This window comes from Bos indicus, chromosome 8 (genome assembly GCF_029378745.1).
Source record: "Bos indicus isolate NIAB-ARS_2022 breed Sahiwal x Tharparkar chromosome 8, NIAB-ARS_B.indTharparkar_mat_pri_1.0, whole genome shotgun sequence".
In the NCBI taxonomy this organism is placed as follows: Eukaryota; Metazoa; Chordata; class Mammalia; order Artiodactyla; family Bovidae; genus Bos; species Bos indicus.
In genome coordinates, this window is record NC_091767.1 from 7,391,515 (window position 1) to 7,413,142 (window position 21,628).

At 51.9% G+C, this 21,628-nt stretch overlaps 1 protein-coding gene across 1 annotated transcript; it reads left to right on the top strand.

The window, feature by feature from the left end:
* The first annotated feature begins 81 nt into the window (after positions 1-81).
* CTSB (cathepsin B) lies at positions 82-21,053 on the top strand. The gene is made up of 10 exons (XM_019965791.2): positions 82-227; positions 12,462-12,612; positions 13,267-13,352; positions 14,240-14,354; positions 16,152-16,270; positions 17,056-17,141; positions 17,437-17,580; positions 17,984-18,100; positions 19,212-19,340; positions 19,939-21,053. Exons 2-10 carry the CDS (start codon positions 12,487-12,489, stop codon positions 20,022-20,024), a joined length of 1,008 nt encoding a protein of 335 aa, XP_019821350.1. The 5' UTR covers positions 82-227; positions 12,462-12,486; the 3' UTR covers positions 20,025-21,053.
* Positions 21,054-21,628: the final 575 nt, after the last annotated feature.

Sequence of the window (21,628 nt, forward strand, 5' to 3'; positions counted from 1 at the left end):
GGTCAAAGGAGAACCCCAGCGAAGCTGGGCGCGGAAGGTCATGTGAGGCTCCAGTAGGGGCGGGGAGTGTGCGGTCACGTGACCAGTCAGCTGGACACGGGGCGGGGCCCGGCGCTGTACTTAGCGCGGGGGCGGCTGCGGGAAGCTACGGCGGCTGCTCAGGCACTCAGGCTGCAGGCCCAGGCCCTCGGCGGCGGCGGCGGCGGCGGCGGCGGCGGCGGAGCGCGGTGAGTGCGGGCGGGCTAGGGGATGCGGAAGCCGGGACCCTTGGGGAGTCGCAGCCGGGCGAACCGAGCGGCATCGCGCCCTCTCCCACGTGGTTGTGATGAGAAAAGCAAGCTCTGCGCGCGGGCGGCCGGACTGCACTGCCAGTCCGGGAGGCTTGCCCCCATATCGGGCGCTGGTCGGACCCCGGGTCGGATCACCCTACTCCACGGTCCGCCGTCTCCAGAGCCGGAGGCGGGGAGTTTGCAGGCGGACCCAAGGGAGGAGTCTGGGAGGAAGAGCTTGGCTTGGATCCCCGCTGACTTTGGACCTCAGCCTGGCTTCCAGCCCCTTGTGAGCTTCTGGTCCTCAGTTTTCTTAGAAGATCACTGAGTTGATAGGAAATACTATCAACATCTGTCTTAGTTGTTTTCTTTTTGTAAATGATTTTCCTGGGCAACTTTCTGCACACAGTCATACAATTCCAGGGACCCCAGAAGACAGAAACTGGGAAACAGGAACCTGGAACTGGGTGGAGCGGGGTGGGACCCACAGGAAGAGTTAAATCCACAGATGGAGGGAGGAGAAGCTAAGCAGAGGGGAGGACAGGGGACTTTAGGGCCCAGGGTGCCAGCCCCTTCCCTGGGAGTGTGAGAAGAGTGGAATGCCGGCCCCAACCCTGTACTGCTAAGAAAGGGAGTCAGGCTTGGGCCCAGGGTGCTGTGGGAGCGGAAAGGCAGGGCAGAGTCCCTGGGGCATCGCCTGCCCCTCAGCTGATGACTCTGGAGGTCTGGGAGAGGGAGCATTGTGGGGTGACTGAATTTGGAAGTCAGCCAGGCCGTTCTGGTAGATGTGAATTGGATTTGCGAGGAAGCCAATAGGCAGGCACAGGGAGAAGGATAGGCCCCATATCCCTCTGAGACTCATACCCAGTTGGAGGGGCATGGGGTTCAAAGGGAGACCTAGCACCTTTGGTAACCTTGGAAAAACTGCCCTTCAGGCGCCTTCACTAGGGGCATATCTGCCAAGGTACATCCATCTAGTTAAATCTTTAGATGCAGGGTGATAAGACAAAGAGCCTTAGCCGTGTGTCAGGACCGGTTAAAGGCTACTTTCCTTTTCTTCTCTCATAACGTTGTTAACTTCATGGAAGATTGTTTCCTGTTGGCACTGGTAATGGTGACTCTTAAGCTTTGTGGAGAAAGAGTTTGGGCTGCCCCACCCTGTGTGGCTTTCCCAAAGAAGGTGCCCTGGATTCACTCAGATCTCTTAGGGGCATCTGTCCTAGAGCTGGGGTGCTGCCAAGTGAAAAGGTGCAGATCTCTTATCTGGGGGCTTCACAGGCCCAGGGGGAGGCAACTTGGACCAGACAAGAGCCCTGATTCCAATTACCTCCGCTGCCGCTGGGTCAGGACAGCCCTTTTTCTGAACTGGTCAGGTAGTGAGGGTGGAAGCCCTTTGTCTGCAGGAGGCACCTGCCCGTGTGTTGCTGACTCAGCAGCTGAGCCGAGGCCCTCTTTATGGACTGGCTGTTTCCCCAGCTGCTGGCCCTGGGAGTTGGGAGTAGGAGGTTGCATGCGTTTTAGGGCTTAAGATGTCTTTTGTTACCTGGCAGCTGCACTGGGGAGTGAAGGAAGAGTGCTTTCAGGTGAACCTTGGAAAGTCGGTTGGGTGGTTTTCTTAAATGTGGTGATGAGTTGTGATTGTGTGCTTGGGAGAGAAGGACTGAAATGTTTCGGGATGAGAACCCGCAGTATCTGCTGTTTGTTTTTGACAGTTTGGCAGAAGGAAAGTACTGGAAATATGAGAGGTTGAACTGTATGAAATGATAATTTTTTGTAGGTCAGGGAGCATTGAGATCGGGCACCTTGATACAGTTCAGTCTCGTGTGCAGGGTGGTCGGGGTTGATGGATCCAGTAGGTTGATGGATCTACTTGAGCAACATGCAGGTGTATGTTGGACTCACTGGGTATTAGGAGGCAGTTGTCACTCTGGTCCTGGGTCTTCATTTTTCTTGGTTTACACTCAGTGCCCTGGGTCCTCAGCTTTCTTGCTTAACACTTAGAAGAGCTGCTTAAGCCAGGTGCTTGAGAAATGACTCCTCAGTCCCTCCATGGCTGATATGTTCACCTTCTACCCTAGTTTGGGTAGGAGGGGGATCTAGGGATCAAACACCATTAAATATTTAGGCTTCAGTCCCTTTTTAAAGCCCAAGCCTCATCCCCACCTGCTTTCTACCCTACCCACAGCTTCCTTGTCTCAGCCTTGTGTGTCTGGGTGGGGAGGAGGGTGGGTGGTGGGGTCAGGGCCTTTCCTCCTGGTCACAGCCCCCCTCTGCAGGCAGCAACTTTCAGCTTCTTTTCTGCAAATCTGTGTCTAGTTCCTAAGGGGCATTGTAACTCCTGTCTGCTTTCTCTCCTCTCTGTCTGTCTCTCTCTCTCTCTTTTTTTTTTTTTTGATGTGGACCATTTTTAAAGTATTGAGTTTGTTACAACACTGCTTCTGTTTTATGCTTTGGCTTTTGGGCCACTTAGGTATGTGGGATCTTAGCTCCCCAACCAACCAAGAATCTCAAATCCCTACCTCCTTGCATTGAAAGGTGAAGTCTTAATCACTAGACTGCCAGGGATGTCCCTGCTCTTCTCTTTCTAATTTTCCTGCATGATTTTTTTTAATCCCATTATTGTTCTTTTAATCCTTGTATCTGTATCAGTTTATGAATAATGTTATTGAAATGCACGTGACTTTAATTATACCACATGTATCCTTTTCCACTGGTGTCTGTGAAATTGATTTACATTGATACATACAGACCCAGTTCATTCATTTTAAATGCACAGTGTATTTCTCTCCTGAGGAACAGTTAGGTGGGTTTTGCTTTTTCTCTGTCCTCACAAGGCTACAGTATCCTGTCTCTCAGTCAGTTGCAAGGGTTTTTCTGGGGGAGAAGCAGAAGTCGGGAAGGTGCTCGGTCCTAAGGTGTGTGCACCGTCCATTTTCTAGATGTCAGTGCTGTCCACTGAAGTTTCACCAACATATTCTCAGGGCCTTGAGGGTTCTTGTTCCTCATATTTACCAACACTAGGTATTACCACATTTTAATCTCTGCCCATCTGATGTGTTTGAAAAGCTGTCCTTGTTTTAATTTGCATGGTTGGGAATTCCAGTTTAATTCTTTGCCCTAGGAAATTGTTGATGAGGTTTTTCTATTTTTGTTGTTGATCAGTGGTAATTTGTGGGTTTTAGTATGTTTGCCAACAGCTGAAACTTAAGAAGGTTTCTTTTGATCCTAACCTAGGCATCTGGACTTGTCTTCAAGTAGATAATATTCTCTGGTTTTTTTAACGTTGAGGACGTGTGTGGGTTCAGGGTATTGGCAGTCTGAGTCTTCCACTTTACAATGAGAAAACTGAGGCACCTGCAGGTTTGTGACATGATGGGGCGGGGGGCGGGAGTCACCCAGATGATTATGCAGAAATCTCTACAATTCCATTTCTTGGCAGTTCTGTCCCCATCCAGGTACACCACCCAGAGCTTGCTCTCGGTCTTTTCTCAAGCTCCAGGTCCCCTCCCCTGGGAAACAAAAGCCTTAATCAGGACCAGGGGTCCTTTTCCAGCATTACTATGTTATGAATGCTGGGTGCTAGGAGGGATGTGCCTGCAGTCTGACTGTGGTTACATGTCTCTTACCTGGCCAGTAAGTCACTCAGTGTGGCCATCAGGATAACCTAGAATTACCAGCAAGGGTACGGGAAGGAGGATGGGACAAATATCTAGGTAGTGAAAGGACTCCGTACAGAGCACAGTGAGACCAGCTATTCTGTCAAGAGACCCAGCGAGGCTGGGCTTCTCCATGACCTGCTGACCTGGAGTTGGGCAAGATCTGTTCATTGGAACAAACAAGTCCCGTGGCTTAGGGTTGAGGCCTTGTCACACATCCACTGGGAGCCTTCAGCCCCCGCCCTTTCTGCCTCTACTTAACTCTGCAGATATTTAGGGGGTGCTATGTTCTGGTGGTTAAGAGCAAAATAAACCATCATTTGAGCTCACCTGGTGGTGCAGTTGTAAAGAATCCACTCGTCAGTGCAGGAGACACTGGTTTGTTCCCTGGGTCAGGAAGGTCCCCTGGAGGAGGAAATGGCAACCCACTCCAGTATTCTTGCCTGGAGAATCCCATGGACAGAGGAGCCTGGTGGGCTACAGTCCATGGGGTCGCAAAGAGTCGAGCACAGTTGAGCGACTGAGCACGCAGGCACACACGCAAACCATCATTTGAGGAAGATCTTGATTCTCCCCGCCGCCCACTGAGGTACGTTTGAGGACAGAAGGGATTACCTTGGGGAGGAAGGAGTTAACCAGCCTGTGCACAGGGAGATATGTTCCATGAGAAACTGTCTCACGTAGTCCCTGAGAAACTGTTCCTGCGTGGCTGTAGGGCTGTCTGCTCCGAGCCAGGCAGCCCCTGATGAGGGGCATGTGTCTTCTCAGGGGCCCAGGGAAGGAAACCAGGCCCACATAAGAGAGGTGAGGCCTTTCTGCTGCCTGCTTTTGTATCTGCTTATGTTTCTGTGCCCCCAGTGCCCAGCCAGCAGGGAGATGTAATCTAGCCTCGAATTAAATTAGGGAGCTGCTGTGTTCCTGCTTGCTGGAAAGGCTTGGAACACTAATCTCATTTGAATCGTCAAGGATTTCTGAAAGCTTTCATAGAGTGGCCTCAAGGTCCTTCAGAATCCAGGCAGCATGCCCGTTTTATTGACTGAGACCGAGTGGGGACGAAGTGACCCCTTCAGCATCTCAGTAAGTCAGCATCTGAGTCTGGGAGCAAGCTGGCAAGCAAAAGCTTCTACAGCTTTCCAGAACCTTGCCCAAATGGTCTTGCTTTTCAAAAAAACATTTTTTGACTGCCAAGGACCTTCCTGGGGGTTCATTTCTTTATGCCTGTTGGTTAGTGGCTCAGTCGTGTCCAAACTCTTTGCAACTCCTCTGTCCATAGAAATTCCCAGGCGAAAATAGTGGAGTAGGTTGCCATTTCCTCCTCCAGGGGGGTCTTCCTAACCCAGGAATCGAACCTGCGTCTCCTGCATTGGCAGGTGGATTCTTTAACACTGAGCCACCTAGAAAGCCCTTTTTAGCCCTAGACTAGTGTTTTTCTTCTCTTTGTAGGGTGTGAGCTGTTGTGACTGATCTTAGCACATTACCGACTGGGAATTTTTGCAGAAACTGATGCCTGTGACCATGATACGTCTTTGGTCGATAGTGTGTTAAGTGATGTTCCGTTTGTGGGCACCGCAGCCATACGGCTTCCAGGCACCAGGGGAGAGCAGCTTGAGGAAGCCACACTGCAGAACTCAGTGGGAATTAGTCACTCATTCTGGGCAGACGATTGGCAGATGGGGAGCAGGGAGAGTCCCCATGAGTGTCCTGAAGAGCTTAAGTGGGTGAGGGTGGTGGGATCCCTCTCACGGCTCCTGGATCCCGTGGAGCCTGCAGTGATGTGGTAGATGCCTTTTCTGGGTTTCACAGCACTTGCTTGGGGGCATTCAGCTGCAGGGGGCCTGGGTCTAGAGGCCAGATAACCAGCTCATGTCTGGCTTTCTGTCTCTTTAGCGCTGCAAGGATGAAGACCAGCAACTCTTTCTGCTTGCCTTTTTTTTTTTTTTAATGTATTTATTTTTAATTGAAGGATGATTGCTTCACAGTATTGTGTTGGTTTCTACCAAACATCAGCATGAATCAGGCATAGGTTTACCCACGTCCCCCCCGACTTGAACCTCCCTCCCACCTCCCTCCTCATCTCACCCTTCTGGGTTGTTACCGAGCTCCACTTTGAATTCAAAGCAGCTGAGCACGTTTCCGTTTGGAACCAAGACATCAGACAGAAAGACCACATCAGATTCAAAGAGGAGGGGTCCCAGGTGTCCTTCAGTTCAGTCAGAGCCCATTTGAAGTCAAGGTCCGTGCGCTGCTCCAGCATGGAGGTGTCGGCGAGCAGCTGGCATCCAGGGGATACGAAGGGGTGCCTGGTTTTGTGTGGGTGCCCTGAAATGGCCCCAGCTTCAAGGGCACAAGTGCTCATGGCGACAGCGAGAGGCAAGAGTAGTCTTTGTGGAAGAGAAAGAAACACAAGTTCTAACATGGTCCCACTGAATGTTCACAACCCTCCAAACCTTCTACCTTACCCCTACGTAGAGCCACTCTGCTGCATAAGAAACAGCCTCAGTTTGTAGCTATTGGCAGAATGTAGGCACTCAGTTCTTTTGAGCCAACTGTGAAAGCCAACTGTCAACAGTATTTGAGTGGCAGCAGTGGATAGGGGGCTTCCCTGGTGGCTCAGTGGTAAAGAATCTGCCTGCTAATGCAGGAGACAGGGGTTCGATCACCGGGTTGGCAAGATCCCTTAGGGAAGGAAATGGCAACCCACTCCAGTATTCTTACCTGGGAAACCCTGTGGACAGAGAAGCCTGGCGGGCTACAGTCCTTGGGTTTGCAAAGAGTCAGACACGACTTAGAGACTAAACAACAGCAATGGATAAGGAAGAGCACAGGACCAGATGAAAGGCGGGTTGGACATGCATCCATCTTTTTCTGGATTAGCCAGTGGATTGCAGATGGCCAATTTGGAAATTTCAGGTATATATGTCCTGCCTCCTTAGGATTTAGAATCCAGTCTGCAGAGGGCTCTTAACCATATAAGAAAGCTGTTTTTAAAAATCGAGCTTGGGCTCTTGTCCTAAAGGCCTGTGTTGTGTCGGCATTTTTGTGCGCCTCCAGCTCCACCAGCTCCCCATTCTCATGGAGGCACCCAGGGCAGAGGGTGGGTCTGTAAGCTCTGGGACGGCTATTTGCCCAGCTGTTTGCACAGCTGTAATCATGAATAAATGACTTCATGCATTTCAACACCAACAAAAATAAAACTAAATTAAAAAATAAAAAAAAATCAGGCTTGGCTACGTGTCCCTGGGATGTCAGGACTCCCATGTTCAGTCCCTTCCTTCCTGAGCCCCAGTCCACAGAGCCCATAGCTGGCGGAGGGAGGTGTAGCAAGCAGCTGTGCTCTCGGGGGAGGCTGGACACAAAAGTGCTCTAGGGGTCTGGAGCGGAAAGACATGAGGCAGCCCTTATTTTTAAATGCTAGAGTTTAGCTTGGAAAAGGGCCAGAGGGTGTAGAGGAGCCCGTGTTCTGTCTTCCCAGGAAGTCAGCTGACCGAGGGCTGGAACTCACATCTGCCCACAGCTGCTACTGCTCCGTCCACACCCTGACGTGGTCTTGTGACTTGCAGGTGTCGTAATCCTGTATGGGAGCCCTCTTCCCTCGCAGTAAGGACCTTCTATTCTTTCTCCCTGGTTTTTAAGGGGGAAAAATACCCCCACAGAATGAGAAAAGGGAAATGTTTGCCCGAAAGAGGGGAAGTGAAAACTGGCAGTGTTTGGTGCTGAGGCCGTGACCCCGGCTAACAGCGCAGCTCGGGTCTCCGGCTGTTTGTGCACAGCTTGTCCCTTCACAGTCCCTGTGGAGGTCAGCACCCCCTGGAATGCAGTTGCCACTGCCCTGGACATCGGTCTGGCCCCTTGGGAGGAGAAACTTGACTCCATATTCTCTGGGGTCTCAGTAGCTTCCGGACCGCCAGAAAGGGAGGCCCATTGGGAGGTCATCTAGAGTTAACACCTGTTTTAACCACGTCTTTGAGACGTGGAGGTAGGTAGGTGGGTTTATGCGAACTGGGCTTGTCTGGCATGGGCTGTGAATAGGGAAACGAGAGAAGAGAAGAGGGAGGAGGCTTTGTTGCCTTCTGACTGTGGCAGGCACCCTCCTCTCACTCTGGACTTCCACTGTGGGGGGACACGAGTGGTCATTAGCCCCGTTTTACAGGTGGTGAGACTGAGGCTAAGTGAAGGCAGGTGCACAGTTAGGAAGTAAGTGGAATCCAGGTCTCCGGACTACACGCCTGGAGCTCATCCTTGAACTGCAACCCAGATGCTCTTATGTGATGCTGCAGCCCCAGTGGGCGAGTTGGGGCGGTGGTTCGTGCTTTGCTGCAATCCCCAGGTTTACGGGTCTGGTTCTCGCTGAGGCCGGGGTTGAGCTGGGAGAACAGTTGATAGGAGCCATGGAGTAGGACCCATAGAGCAGGAAAGCAGGGTGGGATCCTGGGCTCAGGCTGGGAGCTGCCCGCGTTCCCTGCCACCAGGAAACCAGAGAAATCTTACACGTGATCCGGGTTGCATGGAAGCCCCCCATTCTGCACACTGAGCAGCTGGCTAAGCCCACAGGGGTCCTGGGGACACTCCGCTTTGACACAGAGGGAGCATTCACGAGCATGGCCTCTGGTTTCCTGGGGACCCAGCTGTGTTCCTGTGACCTGGACAGGCTGTGGTGAGGGCCGAGGCTGGCGACCCTTCCAGCTGTGATTCTGATGGGCCTGTCGGCCCGGCCTCCAGCTGCAGGGGTGGGTCTGTATGCGGGGAGCACACACATCTTCTCAGGGCAGTGTTAAGATGACAAGTGTAAGTCAGGGTGTCGATAGGAACCCTCTTCTTCTCTGCTCAGAAGCCTTTTAAAAAGAAGCCCTGGAGAGCTCCTTTGTCTCTCCTGGCACATGCGTGTACAGTGAAATATCTCCTGACAGTTTGGAGACTGCCTGACTCGGGGTCATGTGAGCAGCAGCCTTCCTGTGAGTCACTGAACATGGGAAGGGTAAGCATTTTGAGCAGAAAGTCACTCAAGAGAAGGCCTCTGACTGGAAATGCATCTCCGGCCTCATCAGAACACGTCCTTTCAGTTGGGTTCTTTCAGTTGGGTGGCCCAACTGAAGGATTATTAACAGTATTATTCTTCCTACAGGAGCAAAACTTAGAGTATAGCATGTTCACTCCAGAAAAAATAATTTTTTTAAAAAAGAGGGAAGGCTGTATAGTGAACGTGGGCTTCCTAGGTGGCTCAGTGGTAAAGAATCTGCCTGCCAATGCTGGAGATGTGGGAGCTGTGGGTTTGATCCTTGGGTTGGGAAGATCCCCTGGAGGAGGAAATGGCAACAGACTCCAGTATTCGCGCCTGAAGGGTCCCATGGACAGAGGAGTCTGGCGGGCTACAGTCCATGGGGTCTCAGAGTTGAACGCAAGTGAGCATGCACACGTATAGCGAACGTAAGCAGTTATGTGTGAGTATGTTTTCTTGACATTTTGCATGTAGTGACAGGAATAAACGTGCTCGGGTTAAGGGGTCACACTTGCCATGACTCACCTGCTCCTTTGCTTTCTTTCACTTAGTGTATGTGTGTGTGTGCATATATATATATATATATACACACACACACACACACACATATATTATTATCAGTACAATGTGGTTCACTTCCACAGGGTCATTTCCTAATGGCTGCTTTTGTACTTCATTATTTAACCATTTACCACAACTTAACAGTTCCTGTTATAGATGCTTTGTTTCTGGTCTTTTGTGAACACCAAGAATGTTTAGTGAATACCCATGTACCGGTGTCTTTGCGTTTTGAGGCTTGTGGGATACATTTCTAAAGGTCAGATTGCTGAGTCAAAGGGTTGTGGATTGAAGAGCTGATAGACGCTGGGCGGTACCTACTGATGGGTAAACAGCAGCAGCAGCATCTGATTCCCCACCTCTAACCCCGGTGGAAAATGGTCCCACTGCAGCTTCTGCCAGTGTGGTGGAAGATAAATATCTCTTTGATGAGCATCTTTCAATATCTGCTGGCCTTCTGAAGCTCTTTTTCTGTACACGTACTGTGTATCTCCTTTGCCTAGTTTTCCATTATGCTGCTTCTGTTCTGATTTTGGGTCCTTTGCCTAATAGGGAAACAAAGCCTTAAGTATATGTAAGGGCTGTTTTTTGTCTGTCACTTTGTATGTTGTTTTTTTCTAGAAGGGAGGCTTTACTTTCATGTAATCAAACATTTTCCCCTTACGGGCTCTGTTTTATGTCAATCTGAGGCATTCCTCACTCCAATATTGTTTGTTTGTTTTACTAATCTTAAGGATTATCTTTTTTTGGTTCCGCTGGGTCGTCTTCGCTGCGCACGGGCTTTCTCTTGCTTTGGCAAACAGGGGCTGCGCTCTCGTTGTGGCACACGGGCTCCGTATTTGCAGTTCCCGGGCTCTAGAGCGAAGGCTCAATAGTTGTGGCACATGGGCTTGGTTGCTCTGCAGCATATGGGATCCCCCCAGATCAGGGATTGAACCTGCGTCTCCTGCCTTGGCAGGCGGATTCCTTATCCCTGAGCCACCAGGGTAGTCCCAATACTACTTTTTTTAAGTGTGCTTATTTTCTCATACAACTTCTGTGTTTTTATGCAAGATCTTTGTTCCATGTAGCATTTTTGTGTGTAAGAACTTGAGGGTAAAGATTCAGTCTTATTTTTTTCCCTTTTTGTAAATGCACAACCAGGTGTGCAAACACCATCCACCGAGATGTGTGTTTCCTCCCCAGCCTCTGCCACACATAGGCTATGCCTCCAAGTGGCCTGTTGTGTTGATGGACCCCTTCCTGAGCTGGCATCCCCCGGGGTTTATCATACCTCTGCCACCCCAGGGGTTCAGGCCTCCGTCACCACTGCTTTCCAGAACTGCCTGGCCAGCCTCACACATGGATTCTTCCCAGTGGCTTGTTGCTTAAGCAACAGATAAATTTAGATTTGTTTTTGCTTAAATAGAATTCACTGTGTGGGAGGCAGCGTGTTCAGTGCTGTCACACACGTCATCTTCCTGTACCACTCAGCAATCTGTGACCTGAGGAGGTGACACAGTGACCAGCTCCTTTGCGCGCGTGCACACACACACACACACACTCACACACACACACTCACACTCACTGAGAGGGCATCTCCCCAGGCCCGGGGGTGCTGTGGCATCTGGGTCATATTTCTTGCTCTCATCAGAGCCTCCTGCCTAAGAGTGTGACTCTAGAACTCGCCTGTCTCTCGACCTGCAGGCCAGTCCAGGATCTAAGGCCGTAGTGGTAATGGGATGACTTAGCTTCTTGGAAGCCCCGTCTCTGAAGCACGGTCCTCGTCTGACTGGAAAAACCACAGAAAGTCCCAGAAGACCTGTGCCACCGGCCAAACCAGCTCTAGTTCCCGGCTCTCGGGAAAGGCCTGCGGAGCTGCAGGTGGACTTGTGTTTGCTTGTCTGGTGTTCAAAACGTGGCTCGTGAGATTTATCTGCGGTTTCATTTTTTGTCTCTCACTGGGCTTCCAGTTGAGACGTGATCACAGGGAAAGGTGTTTACTCTTTGGGAGCTCAAACTTGAGAAGAGGCCCAAACTTTGTTCCGGTAGTGCGTGGAGGGGCAGGTTGGCCACAGCACCAGGGACAGTGGACTTGACTTTGCGTGAACATTTGGTTTTATCTGTTTGTTTGGGATGGACTTGTTGGCACTGCTTGTCACCTGGGCCCTGGGGTGGGTTCTGACAGAAAGCAGGCTAACTTTGCCCCAAACTCATAGTTCACGAGATAGTTGGTTCACAAACCATGCAGTGACCAGCACCATTTCAGACCGTGAGCCCTTACGTGGCCCTGCAGCAGCTTTGGAGACTTAAGTGACACGGTGTCCTGCCCACATCAGTGGGGCCTTATGCGTATGGCACAGCCCTTCCCTGGCTTGTCTTGTGTTCCTGAACCACACGGTCTCTCTTAGCCATTCAGGTAGCTGCAGCAGAATGCCACAGACAGTGGCTTCCAGACAAACTTACTGCTGTCAGTTCTGGAGACTGGGAGTCCCAAGATCAGGGGCCAGTGTGGTCCACTGAGGACACCCCGCCTGGTCAGACTGCCCTTGTGTCCTCACATGGAGAAGAGGCAAGGGAGCTCTGTAGCGTCTTTTTTATAATCAGGGCACTAATCCCACTCATAGGGGCTCCACCCTCATGACCTTATCATTCCCCCAAAGGCCCCACCTCCTAACACCATCACCTTCTGGGGTAGGATTGCAACCTGAATTTGTGGGCAGGGGACACAAACATTCAGTCCATCGTGCAGTCCTGTGTGCTGTGGGCACGGGCTGGGACTCTGAGACAAGGCATGAGAGCCCACAGGTGCCAAGGTCCCTGCAGGCACTCTGCTGACACCCTGTTTCCAGAAGGGGAGACCAAGGAGCATGAGCGGGCAGACGGCGGAGAGAGGATGGGACGAGGCCCCCAGAACGGTCATCCTGAGGTGACGCTTGTGTGTGTCAAGCACTTGAGCTGAAGGAAGAAACGTGCTGATGTCTCGTGTCCTTTCCTCTCCAGGTGAATCTCCGATCCAGTTTCCAAAATGTGGCGGCTCTTGGCCACCCTCAGCTGCCTGCTGGTGCTGACCAGTGCCCGGAGCAGCCTGTATTTCCCGCCTCTGTCCGATGAGCTGGTCAACTTTGTTAACAAGCAAAACACCACTTGGAAGGTGGGCTGGGGGCCCCTTCTGTGCGTGCTGACTCCTGCGGGAGGGGCTGCGGCTGTGCCCACCGGCCGGTGTGTCCTGGACAGTTGATCTGACTCGTGGTCCTGACTTGCTTAGGCCCGTGCCCACTGCCCTGTCCCCTTCCTCGTGTGTGTGTGCGTGTGTCGTCCACGTGCGTGAGAGTATGAGTGTGAGTGTGTGCAGGTGCATGGGGGAGTAAACCAGCCCCTGTGGAGTTCACAGCTGGGTTGGTGCTGAGACCCCACCATGACTAGGGTGCTAGCGTGGCCAGGTCCTGGTTGGGGTCCTTTTCTAGGTGGCAAGTGGTGACTTCTGTGTCCTTCCCCGGCCTGAGGGGCAAGCTCGATCTCTGGGGTCTCCTTATAAAAGGGCACTAGTCCCAGTCTTGAGGGCTACACCCTCATAACCTGATCATCTCTAAAGGCCCCCACTGTGTCACAGCATCACAGTGAGGTTAGGTTTCAACATGAATTGTAGGGGGAAAGACATCATTCTGTAGCAGTGCTCCAGCACCCTTGCGCTATGGGGTTGAGGGGACCCCTGGCCTTGTCAGGCCCTGTGTGGGTGGTGTGCACATGCCACACCCCCAACCCCCCAAGTTGGTGGGTGACTGCTCTGGGTGGGGCTCTTTTCCAGGCTGGACACAACTTCTACAACGTGGACCTGAGCTATGTGAAGAAGCTGTGTGGCGCCATCCTGGGCGGGCCCAAGCTGCCCCAGAGGTGCGTACCCGCTCCCGGGTAAGGCACCTGGCTGCACCAGAACTGCTGGCGTGTAGGCAGAGATTATGCTTGGCACAGGGGCAAGGGGGAGACAGGGAGGCTTCCCTGGCATCCAGAGGCCTCACCTGCCCTGCCCCCTGCCCCTAGCTGCAGGGACCCCGCCTGAGGCGCAGGGTCCCGCTCCCAGTGCCGGAATTTCCTCCTGTGCTTCTCGGGTGTCCCAGCTGCAGAGGGAGAGGCCCCAGGTCTGAATGGTCTTGAATAAGGAAAACCTGAAAAAAGCCATGTGGTCTGCCATTAAGGTTTTATTTTTCTGGAAAAGTCTGCGTTTTTCACGCAGATACTTCCCTTGAAGGAAGCATTAGAAAAATCTGTGAGGCTGGGATAGTTAAGTGATGGGACCAATACACAGTTATGAAGATGTTTGAAAAATGATGAACATCTGGCAGATGTTCGATTCGGGGTAGCATGGGAAAAGCAAGAGATGTAGTTATCTGGACCCTGAGGTTAAAACTCTTCAAAAATATGCACAAAATAAGTTTAGGCAGAAGTATACAGAATGGTAAGTTATTTGGAGGAGTAGAACCCAGTTTTGTTTTTATCAAGCTCCAAGTGGGAAGTTCCCTGGCAGTGCAGAGGTTAGGACTCCATGCTATCACTGCTGAGGGCATGATTTCAATCCCTGGTCGGGGAACCAGCATCCTGTATGCTCCATGTCGCAGCAAAAAAAAAAAAAAAAATTTAATAAAATTCCAAGGGGATGTCCTTGCACACGGCCCCCTCCACACATCTTCATCCTCTTCCTACAAAGTGACAGCCCAGGCCACAGGGGCTGGGGGCGCGGACTGTAAGGTGACAGCTTGTGATGGAGACCTTTCATTTTTCAGAGATGCATTTGCTGCGGATGTGGTTCTGCCTGAAAGCTTCGATGCCCGGGAACAGTGGCCAAACTGCCCGACCATCAAAGAGATCAGAGACCAGGGATCCTGTGGCTCCTGCTGGGTGAGGCCCTGCTGGCCACAAGGGAGGGTTGGGGCGAGGGGCTGGGGACGGGTGGGATCAACCAGGAGATCTAAGGTTAGACAGGTTGAGTCTAGGCAAGTCACATAAACTTCTCGAGGCTCAGTCTCCCCTAGTGTAAAAGAAAGAGCCCTGGTGGTCGTGAATCATGGCAGGACCAGGTGGAAGAATTGACAGGGAGAGTGTCCTGTACAAGGCATGCCCCACATATGGGTTGTGAAGCAGTTTTGATTTCTGTTGAACACCCTGTCCTGGGCCATCAGCAGACACCATTAGCTTTGACCCCTGCTCTGCCTGGCTACAGTCCAAAGGTCGCACAGAGTTGGACGCGACTGAAGCGACTTAGCATGCACACACTGCTTCATGAAGTAGCAGTGCATCTGTGTCAATGAGCTGTCTTTACTGAGTTTGTGTGGGTAAAACACGTGATATAAATGTAACTATCCTAGTCGTGCAGCGTGCCAGCCAGTGGCGTTGGGTTCATTCCCGTTGCTGTGCCGCCATCACCACCAGCGTCCACAGACTCCATCCCCACAAAACAGGAACTCCTGCTCGCCTCCACCAGTCCCCAGTGGCCACCCTTCTACTTTCTGTCTCTCATGACTTTTCTTTTTCTTTTAATTTTTGTTGGAGTGATGGCTCAGACAATAATCTGCCTGCAGTGTGGGAGACCCAGGTTCAATCCCTGGGTCAAGAAGCTCTGCTGGAGAAGGAACTGGCTACCCGCTCTAGTATTCTTGTCTGGAGAATCTCAGGGACAGGAGAATCCCAGAACAGAGGAGCCTGGAGGGCTGCAGTCTATGGGGTTGCAAGGAGTGGGGCACGACCTGACACATACACATAATTGCTCTACAAGGTTGTGTTAGTTTTTTACTGTACAGCAAAGTGAGTCAGCTACACATATCCCCCGAGTTTTGGATTTCCTTCTGATTTAGGTCACCACAGAGCACTTAGTAAAGTTCCCTGTGCTATGATTTTTCTGTTTTTTTTCTTTTTTTTTTTTAAATCAGTGAATCAGTTTATTACAGGGTGACTCACAGGGTAGGATCAGGATGGGGGATATGAGTGGGGACAAGAGTCTGGAAGCATTTGCAGCTGCACTCCACACCACTGAGGAGCCTCTGGATTTTTATAGCTAACCTAGGGTATGGGGATGGGTAGTTAGAATCTTGAAAATGGGAAGTACATTCTTAAGTCAAGATTCATGAATGGTAACCAGGCATTATGTCAGCGAAAGTTTTCCTCATTGTTTGGGGACTAACAGAACATAGAGGCTACATGGTCCTAATGATTATGAAACAAAATCTGTTAAATGCTAAAGTCTTTGATGACACAGAAGTGATTCACTGCATCATGCAATCAAGGTATATCAGCAAAAGGACCAGAGAAACTGTAGGGCCCCAAGATGGCATCAGTTATGCCAATAGTCATACACTCCACCCCTGACTTTTTTATTTTGTGTAGGGAGCTTATGATATTAACTAGTCTGGGTACCTCATATAAGTGGCATCATAACAGTATTTGTCCTTTGTGCAAGCTATACTTGTATGTTAAAAATCCAAAAACTGCATGTTTCAGAGATAGACCAAATGCCCAGGTACAGGTCTGGGGTGAACTGGTCTCTTGCTTTAAAGCCCAGCTTGAGCCCCAGGACCCCCAGCTGCCTTGAGGGAAACAAGCCACCAGGAAGGCCAGAGGTGTCAACTGTGGTCTCCTCGCTGCAGGCTGGAGGGACCACAGCACGGAGTGGGGCTCACCTCGGGGGGCTTGTTCCTGCAGGCGTTCGGGGCTGTGGAAGCCATTTCTGACCGGATCTGCATCCACAGCAATGGGCGTGTCAACGTGGAGGTGTCCGCTGAGGACATGCTGACCTGCTGTGGTGGCGAGTGTGGGGACGGGTGAGTCGAAGCCCTTGGGAGCTTCCCCAGGAGACCTGTGGGTGGATGTGGACCGGAGGGCTCCCTGTAGAGGACAGGCAGGACGCTCTCTCGGGCAGGAGATATCTCTACCAAGACACGATGGGGCCCCAGGGCATCTGGAAGCCGACCCTGGGAGATACTGCTTTTAGGAGGTTCCTGAAACCAGGCTGGGCCCCCACAGGGCTGGACTGGGGCTCGGTTGGGGGAAAACAGATGTTCCTGGTTTAGTTTCTGGGTTTTATTGTGCTTCTTCTCCTTTTCTGTTCCTCAGGGAACAGCTTGGGGCGTGTCTCCTCCTCTGTAACTGAGGTTTGATGGATTCCCAGATAAGCTACATTAGGAACACAGCTCCGTTTTCTGCCAGTTCTGGTGCAACAGTGGTTCTCAGATGTGGCTGCAGATTAGAAAAACCTGGGGCCTGAAAAGAAAGTAAAAAGGGAGTGCGTAGGTCTCAGCCCACAGCAATGAAATCCCTGGAATTGCTATTTGTAACATAGCCCCAGGGATTCTCATGTGCTGCCCTTTGAGAACCCCTGTCCAGAGAGAAGACACAGCCTCCTGGTGAGCACATGATTATGAAAGTACTTCTGATTATGAAAGTACTTGGTGGGCAGTCCTGGGTGATTCCCAGCAGGAAGTGACTATCAGGAGGAGAATTAGGGGATTTTCGGGATCTGCTAAAGGTGGTGATGGGTGCAGTGAGTGGTGGTCTGGGAGCAGCCAGGACAACTCTCACACTGTTTAATGAGTGGCTCTTTTCTCAGCTGTAACGGCGGCTTCCCCTCTGGAGCCTGGAACTTCTGGACAAAGAAAGGCTTAGTGTCCGGGGGCCTCTATAACTCGCATGTAGGTGAGTGTCTGCCTTTAGCTCCCGTCCAGCCAGATGGATTTTATAAGCAGGAGTAATAGTGGTCTCATTTTCCCCTATAAAGTGAAGATCAGGGTTGAGGGTACATTGAACTCTGGGCTGAAAACTCAGGTAGAAGACAGGGCAGCCCTGTGTACACAGAGTCAGCAACTGGAAGAGGGCAGTGTTGGCGCCACAGACTCTGGGCGACTTCCGTTCTCATGAGCTCTCGCCCTGATTCTTCTGTCTGGCCTCTGAGGGGCTTCCTGCTGACACCACCTTTCTCCTCGGCCCCCAGGTTGCAGACCGTACTCCATCCCTCCCTGTGAGCACCATGTGAACGGCTCCCGGCCCCCGTGCACCGGTGAGGGGGACACCCCCAAGTGCAGCAAGACCTGTGAGCCCGGCTACAGTCCGTCCTACAAAGAAGACAAGCATTTTGGTAAGTGGGGTGGGCGACCCCCGCCCGGGGCCCAGGGAAGCTGAAGGAGGAGGCCAGAGCATTGGAGTCATAGGTCAGGAGAAGCGATGCGGTTAGTGCCTCTTTGATGGGAGGGAGCCGCACGGTGTTCTCTGCGTGTCTCCACCCTGAACGGAGTCTTAGACCCTCAGTCTCGGAAGAAAGAGACCAAACCCCTCAGTCACGGGGCAGTAATCTGGCCTAGGAGCCTTCTGCTCCTGCCCTGCTTCTAGGGCCTCATGCTTACCGCGCATGCATGTGTGCACACACACACACACACACACACACACACCCCCCAAGATCCTGCCTGCTGGAACCCCATGAATCAGGGAGTGGTTGACCCCCTGCCGGAGGCACCTGCCCCACTTGGTTGGTTTCTTCGCAGGATGCAGTTCCTACAGCGTCGCCAACAACGAGAAGGAGATCATGGCAGAGATCTACAAAAATGGCCCAGTCGAGGGGGCCTTCTCTGTGTACTCGGACTTCCTGCTATACAAGTCTGGTGTGTATCCCCCCCGCCCCGACCCAACCGACAGCACCTGGGGAGGCAGGTATGGGTTCCTGGCTGGCAGGATGTCCTGGGTGGGCGCTGGGCCTCCAGCAGTGCCGCACGCTGCTGGCCACTCTCTCAGCCCCTCCACCCGCCCTATCTGTGGCCAACTCCTGCTCCTCCCAAGCGTCTCCTCCTTTCTGCTCCTTCTGGAGCCGCCGGCCCCATCTCTCCAGCTCTATCACTTCCCCAGCACGTCCGCAGGTTTCCCGTGTCTGCACTGAGTGACCTCCTCTGTCATCTTTGTCTTGACAAAGTCTTAGCCTTGTGCCCAGCCCCCAGTGGGTGAGGAAACAGGGAACACCTTTCTGTGGGGACTCAAAGTGGGAAGGGGGCAGGATGGTCCCCACCCAAGAGCTGTCTTAGAAATCCCCGTTCCAGACAAACGGTCTGTGCTGAGGACTTCTGTCTCATTTTGTATTCTGCTTGTTCAAAAACTCAAAGCTCTCCAGTCATTTAAAAAAAATAAAAAAAGACCAAGTTGCCTGGCGAGAAAAAAATTATAAACCTGGCAGTTCTTAACTTCCACTAGTGTTATAAAAGAGAACACATTTCCGATTGGACAGTCATTCATCAGTAACCTGGTGGTCCTCTGAGCACCTTAGCCGGTATCTCTTCCCATCAGTCAGACTTGCAGCTGCCAGCCCAGCCCTCTCCCATAGCACCCAGTCTGCACGCTGTGCCCCAGATTAGCAATTTAAAACTCTTAAGCCACAGAATGCCTTTGACAAGTCATTGCATGGAGTCCTAGTATGTAAAAAAAATAATCGTTGATATTTTAATGTGTCAGAGTTTCTAATTTAAAAGGCAGCCAACAAGCACATTGTATTGCACTCCATCTTAATATTTATCCCCCATGTTTAAGTGTGCTGGGCTTTCAAAAATATATTTAAGTAATTCCCGGATGTTATGGGAATCCCTGGAGTCTTCCCATGGAACACCAGGGCCCGTCCTTTCCTCTGGCTCTATCTGTCCTGTGTGGGGTTGGCCAGCTGAGTGGGTGGGCTGCTGTGGGAGACCAGCGGTGCCCAGGCTGAGTCTGAAGGGTCTTGTCCTCCCCCAGGGGTGTACCAGCACGTCTCTGGAGAGATTATGGGAGGCCACGCCATCCGCATCCTAGGCTGGGGAGTGGAGAACGGCACCCCCTACTGGCTGGTCGGCAACTCCTGGAACACTGATTGGGGTGACAATGGTGAGCACAGTCCCCACTGAGAAGGCGCCCAAGCCAGGGCACAGTGGGCATCGTGTCCACCAGCTGTGCTGGGGACCTGGGGTTTCCCCTTGCCACAGGGGCAGCCTCTGATCCCAGTAGGGTGTGTGGATGGGGGCATGGCCTCAAGCCAGGTGTGCTCGTCCTGGTTCCACAGGGGGCGGGGGCCCATACCGTCCAGAAGTCTGATACAGGGCTGGGTGGGAGGGTAAGCGGAAGCCCGCCGAGCACCTTGTATGCCGGTTGGTGACAGCTTTGGGGCTGGTTTGTGACTTCCACTCCCCCGTCTTTCAGGGGTGGGTCTGCGGCTTCCCAGGTGGCTCAGTGGTAAAGAATTCGCCTGCTGATGCGGGAGACACAGGAGATGTGGGTTTGATCCCTGGGTAGGGCAGATCCCTTGGAGAAGAGAATGGCAACCCACTCCAGTATTCTTGCCTGGGAAATCTCATGCACAGATGAGCCTGGTGGGCTATAGTCCATGGGATCACAAAGAGTCAAACACGACTGAGCGTGCACGCTGGGTATGTTAGCAAAGATCAGAATCCAAGCAGACTAAATGCATCTTACTTCTGCTTTCCAGGCTTCTTCAAAATCCTCAGAGGACAGGACCACTGTGGAATCGAGTCGGAAATTGTGGCTGGAATGCCGTGCACTCATCAATACTAGAAGATCTGATCTGCTTGGGGGCCTGTCTGCTGGCCCAGGGCCAGTTTTCCCCTAAATACAGCCACTTGGACTGGGGATGAGGTGGGGGGACTGGGGGGAGTGGGATGTCTTTTATTTTTTGAATTATGATAAGATATAAGGGTTTTTAGACAGGGTCTGAAGAAGACTGGGTTGGGCCAAGCTGTGTGTCTGCCATCCAGTCTGTCTTCCAGACACACAGCCAGGCCTGCCCAGGGACAGACTGCTGCCCCAGCACGAACACGTAGACACACAAGCCACTGCCGAAGCAGAGCGAACCTTTCCCCGTAGACGAACTGTGTAGTGCCTGCGGCCCCTGCTTCTGCCCTGACCACTTCTGTACTGCCCCCATCCCCGCCTCTGCATCACCAGGGAGCGAGACCTTAAAGGGTTTGTAGATTTCCTAGAATGGAAAGCAGAGTTCCTAGTTAGATCCCTGCACAAGCAGGCGCTTTCTGGATCTGGAGTGGGACAGATCTGAGAAGAGACCGTGGGGCAGCCCTTTGGAGAAAGCCCTGTTGTTCTCCCAGGTCCCCTGCATCTGTCGCGCGTCACAGCATGGCTCACCCTCTCCAGTCCTGTCCTTGCTGTGATCCTTCTAAGTTTTCTTTTTGTGCACCTCGGCTAATCATGTGAATGAGATGGAAGCGCTGTACTACTTGTACGGATTGTCTCCTTCAGACAAGGCGGTTGTGACTTGACTGACCTCGGTGCCCTCTAATCCACAGTGAAACTAGTTTGGCAGGAAGCCAACTTGTACCTTTTGCAATCACTGCTTCACCCTGTTAACACAAGGAATGGCTGCCAATAAAAAGCCTCTCCTTCAGTGTGAAGTCTGCGTTCTGGTGGTATCTCCAAGATTGTGTGTCACTGTCTGTGGACTTCTAGCTGCTGTCTCTCCTTATCCCCCAGAAAGAATCATGTTCCCATGAATCTGGGTGCCCTCGAACCTCTAACCAGGGATGTCTTGTCTCAGTTGAGTGGAACAAAATAAATACCTAGTTTTAACTACGTTGCTGCTGCTGTACTTTCAAAGCATGGTACCTCATCTCCTATTTTCCTGTCATTCTCATCAGCCGTCTTCTGTTGATTAAGCAGCTCTGTCCCTGTTTTATTAAGGTAAGAACTCTTACCTCTTTTTACCAGCCATACACCAGCAGTGACCTGAGGAGCCCTGCAGGCATGGACCGGTGGTATAACCGGTCCTCTTCCAAGGCCAGCGTCCTGGGGCCCTCCAGCGTTGCAGCTGGGTGGAAGCAGAGTCCATGTGTGGTTTTATGAGCTCCTGGTCTCTTGGATTTACATTGCTGGTTAAGAATTACTTATTTCTGAGAGTTCCCTGGTGGCCCAGTGACTGAGACTGCATTCCCAATGCAGGGGCCCGATTCAATCCCTGGTCAGGTAACTAGATCCCACATGCTGCAACTAAGATCCAGTGCAGCCAAATAAATGTTTGAAAATTACATATTCCTTTGTATTCTTTTGCATTGTCCTAGATAACACGCAGGAAGTTTCAGTTTAGTCGTTTCCGACTCTTTGTGACCCCATGAACCACAGCACGCCAGGCCTCCCAGTACATCACCAAC

Bases quoted from the DNA above. Each gene is read 5' to 3' on its own strand.
- CTSB (XM_019965791.2), top strand. From the start codon at position 12,487: ATGTGGCGGCTCTTGGCCACCCTCAGCTGCCTGCTGGTGCTGACCAGT. The intron at 13,353-14,239 runs GTGCGTACCCGC...TTCATTTTTCAG, and splicing joins GGGCCCAAGCTGCCCCAGAG to AGATGCATTTGCTGCGGATG. The intron at 19,341-19,938 runs GTGAGCACAGTC...TCTGCTTTCCAG, and splicing joins CACTGATTGGGGTGACAATG to GCTTCTTCAAAATCCTCAGA.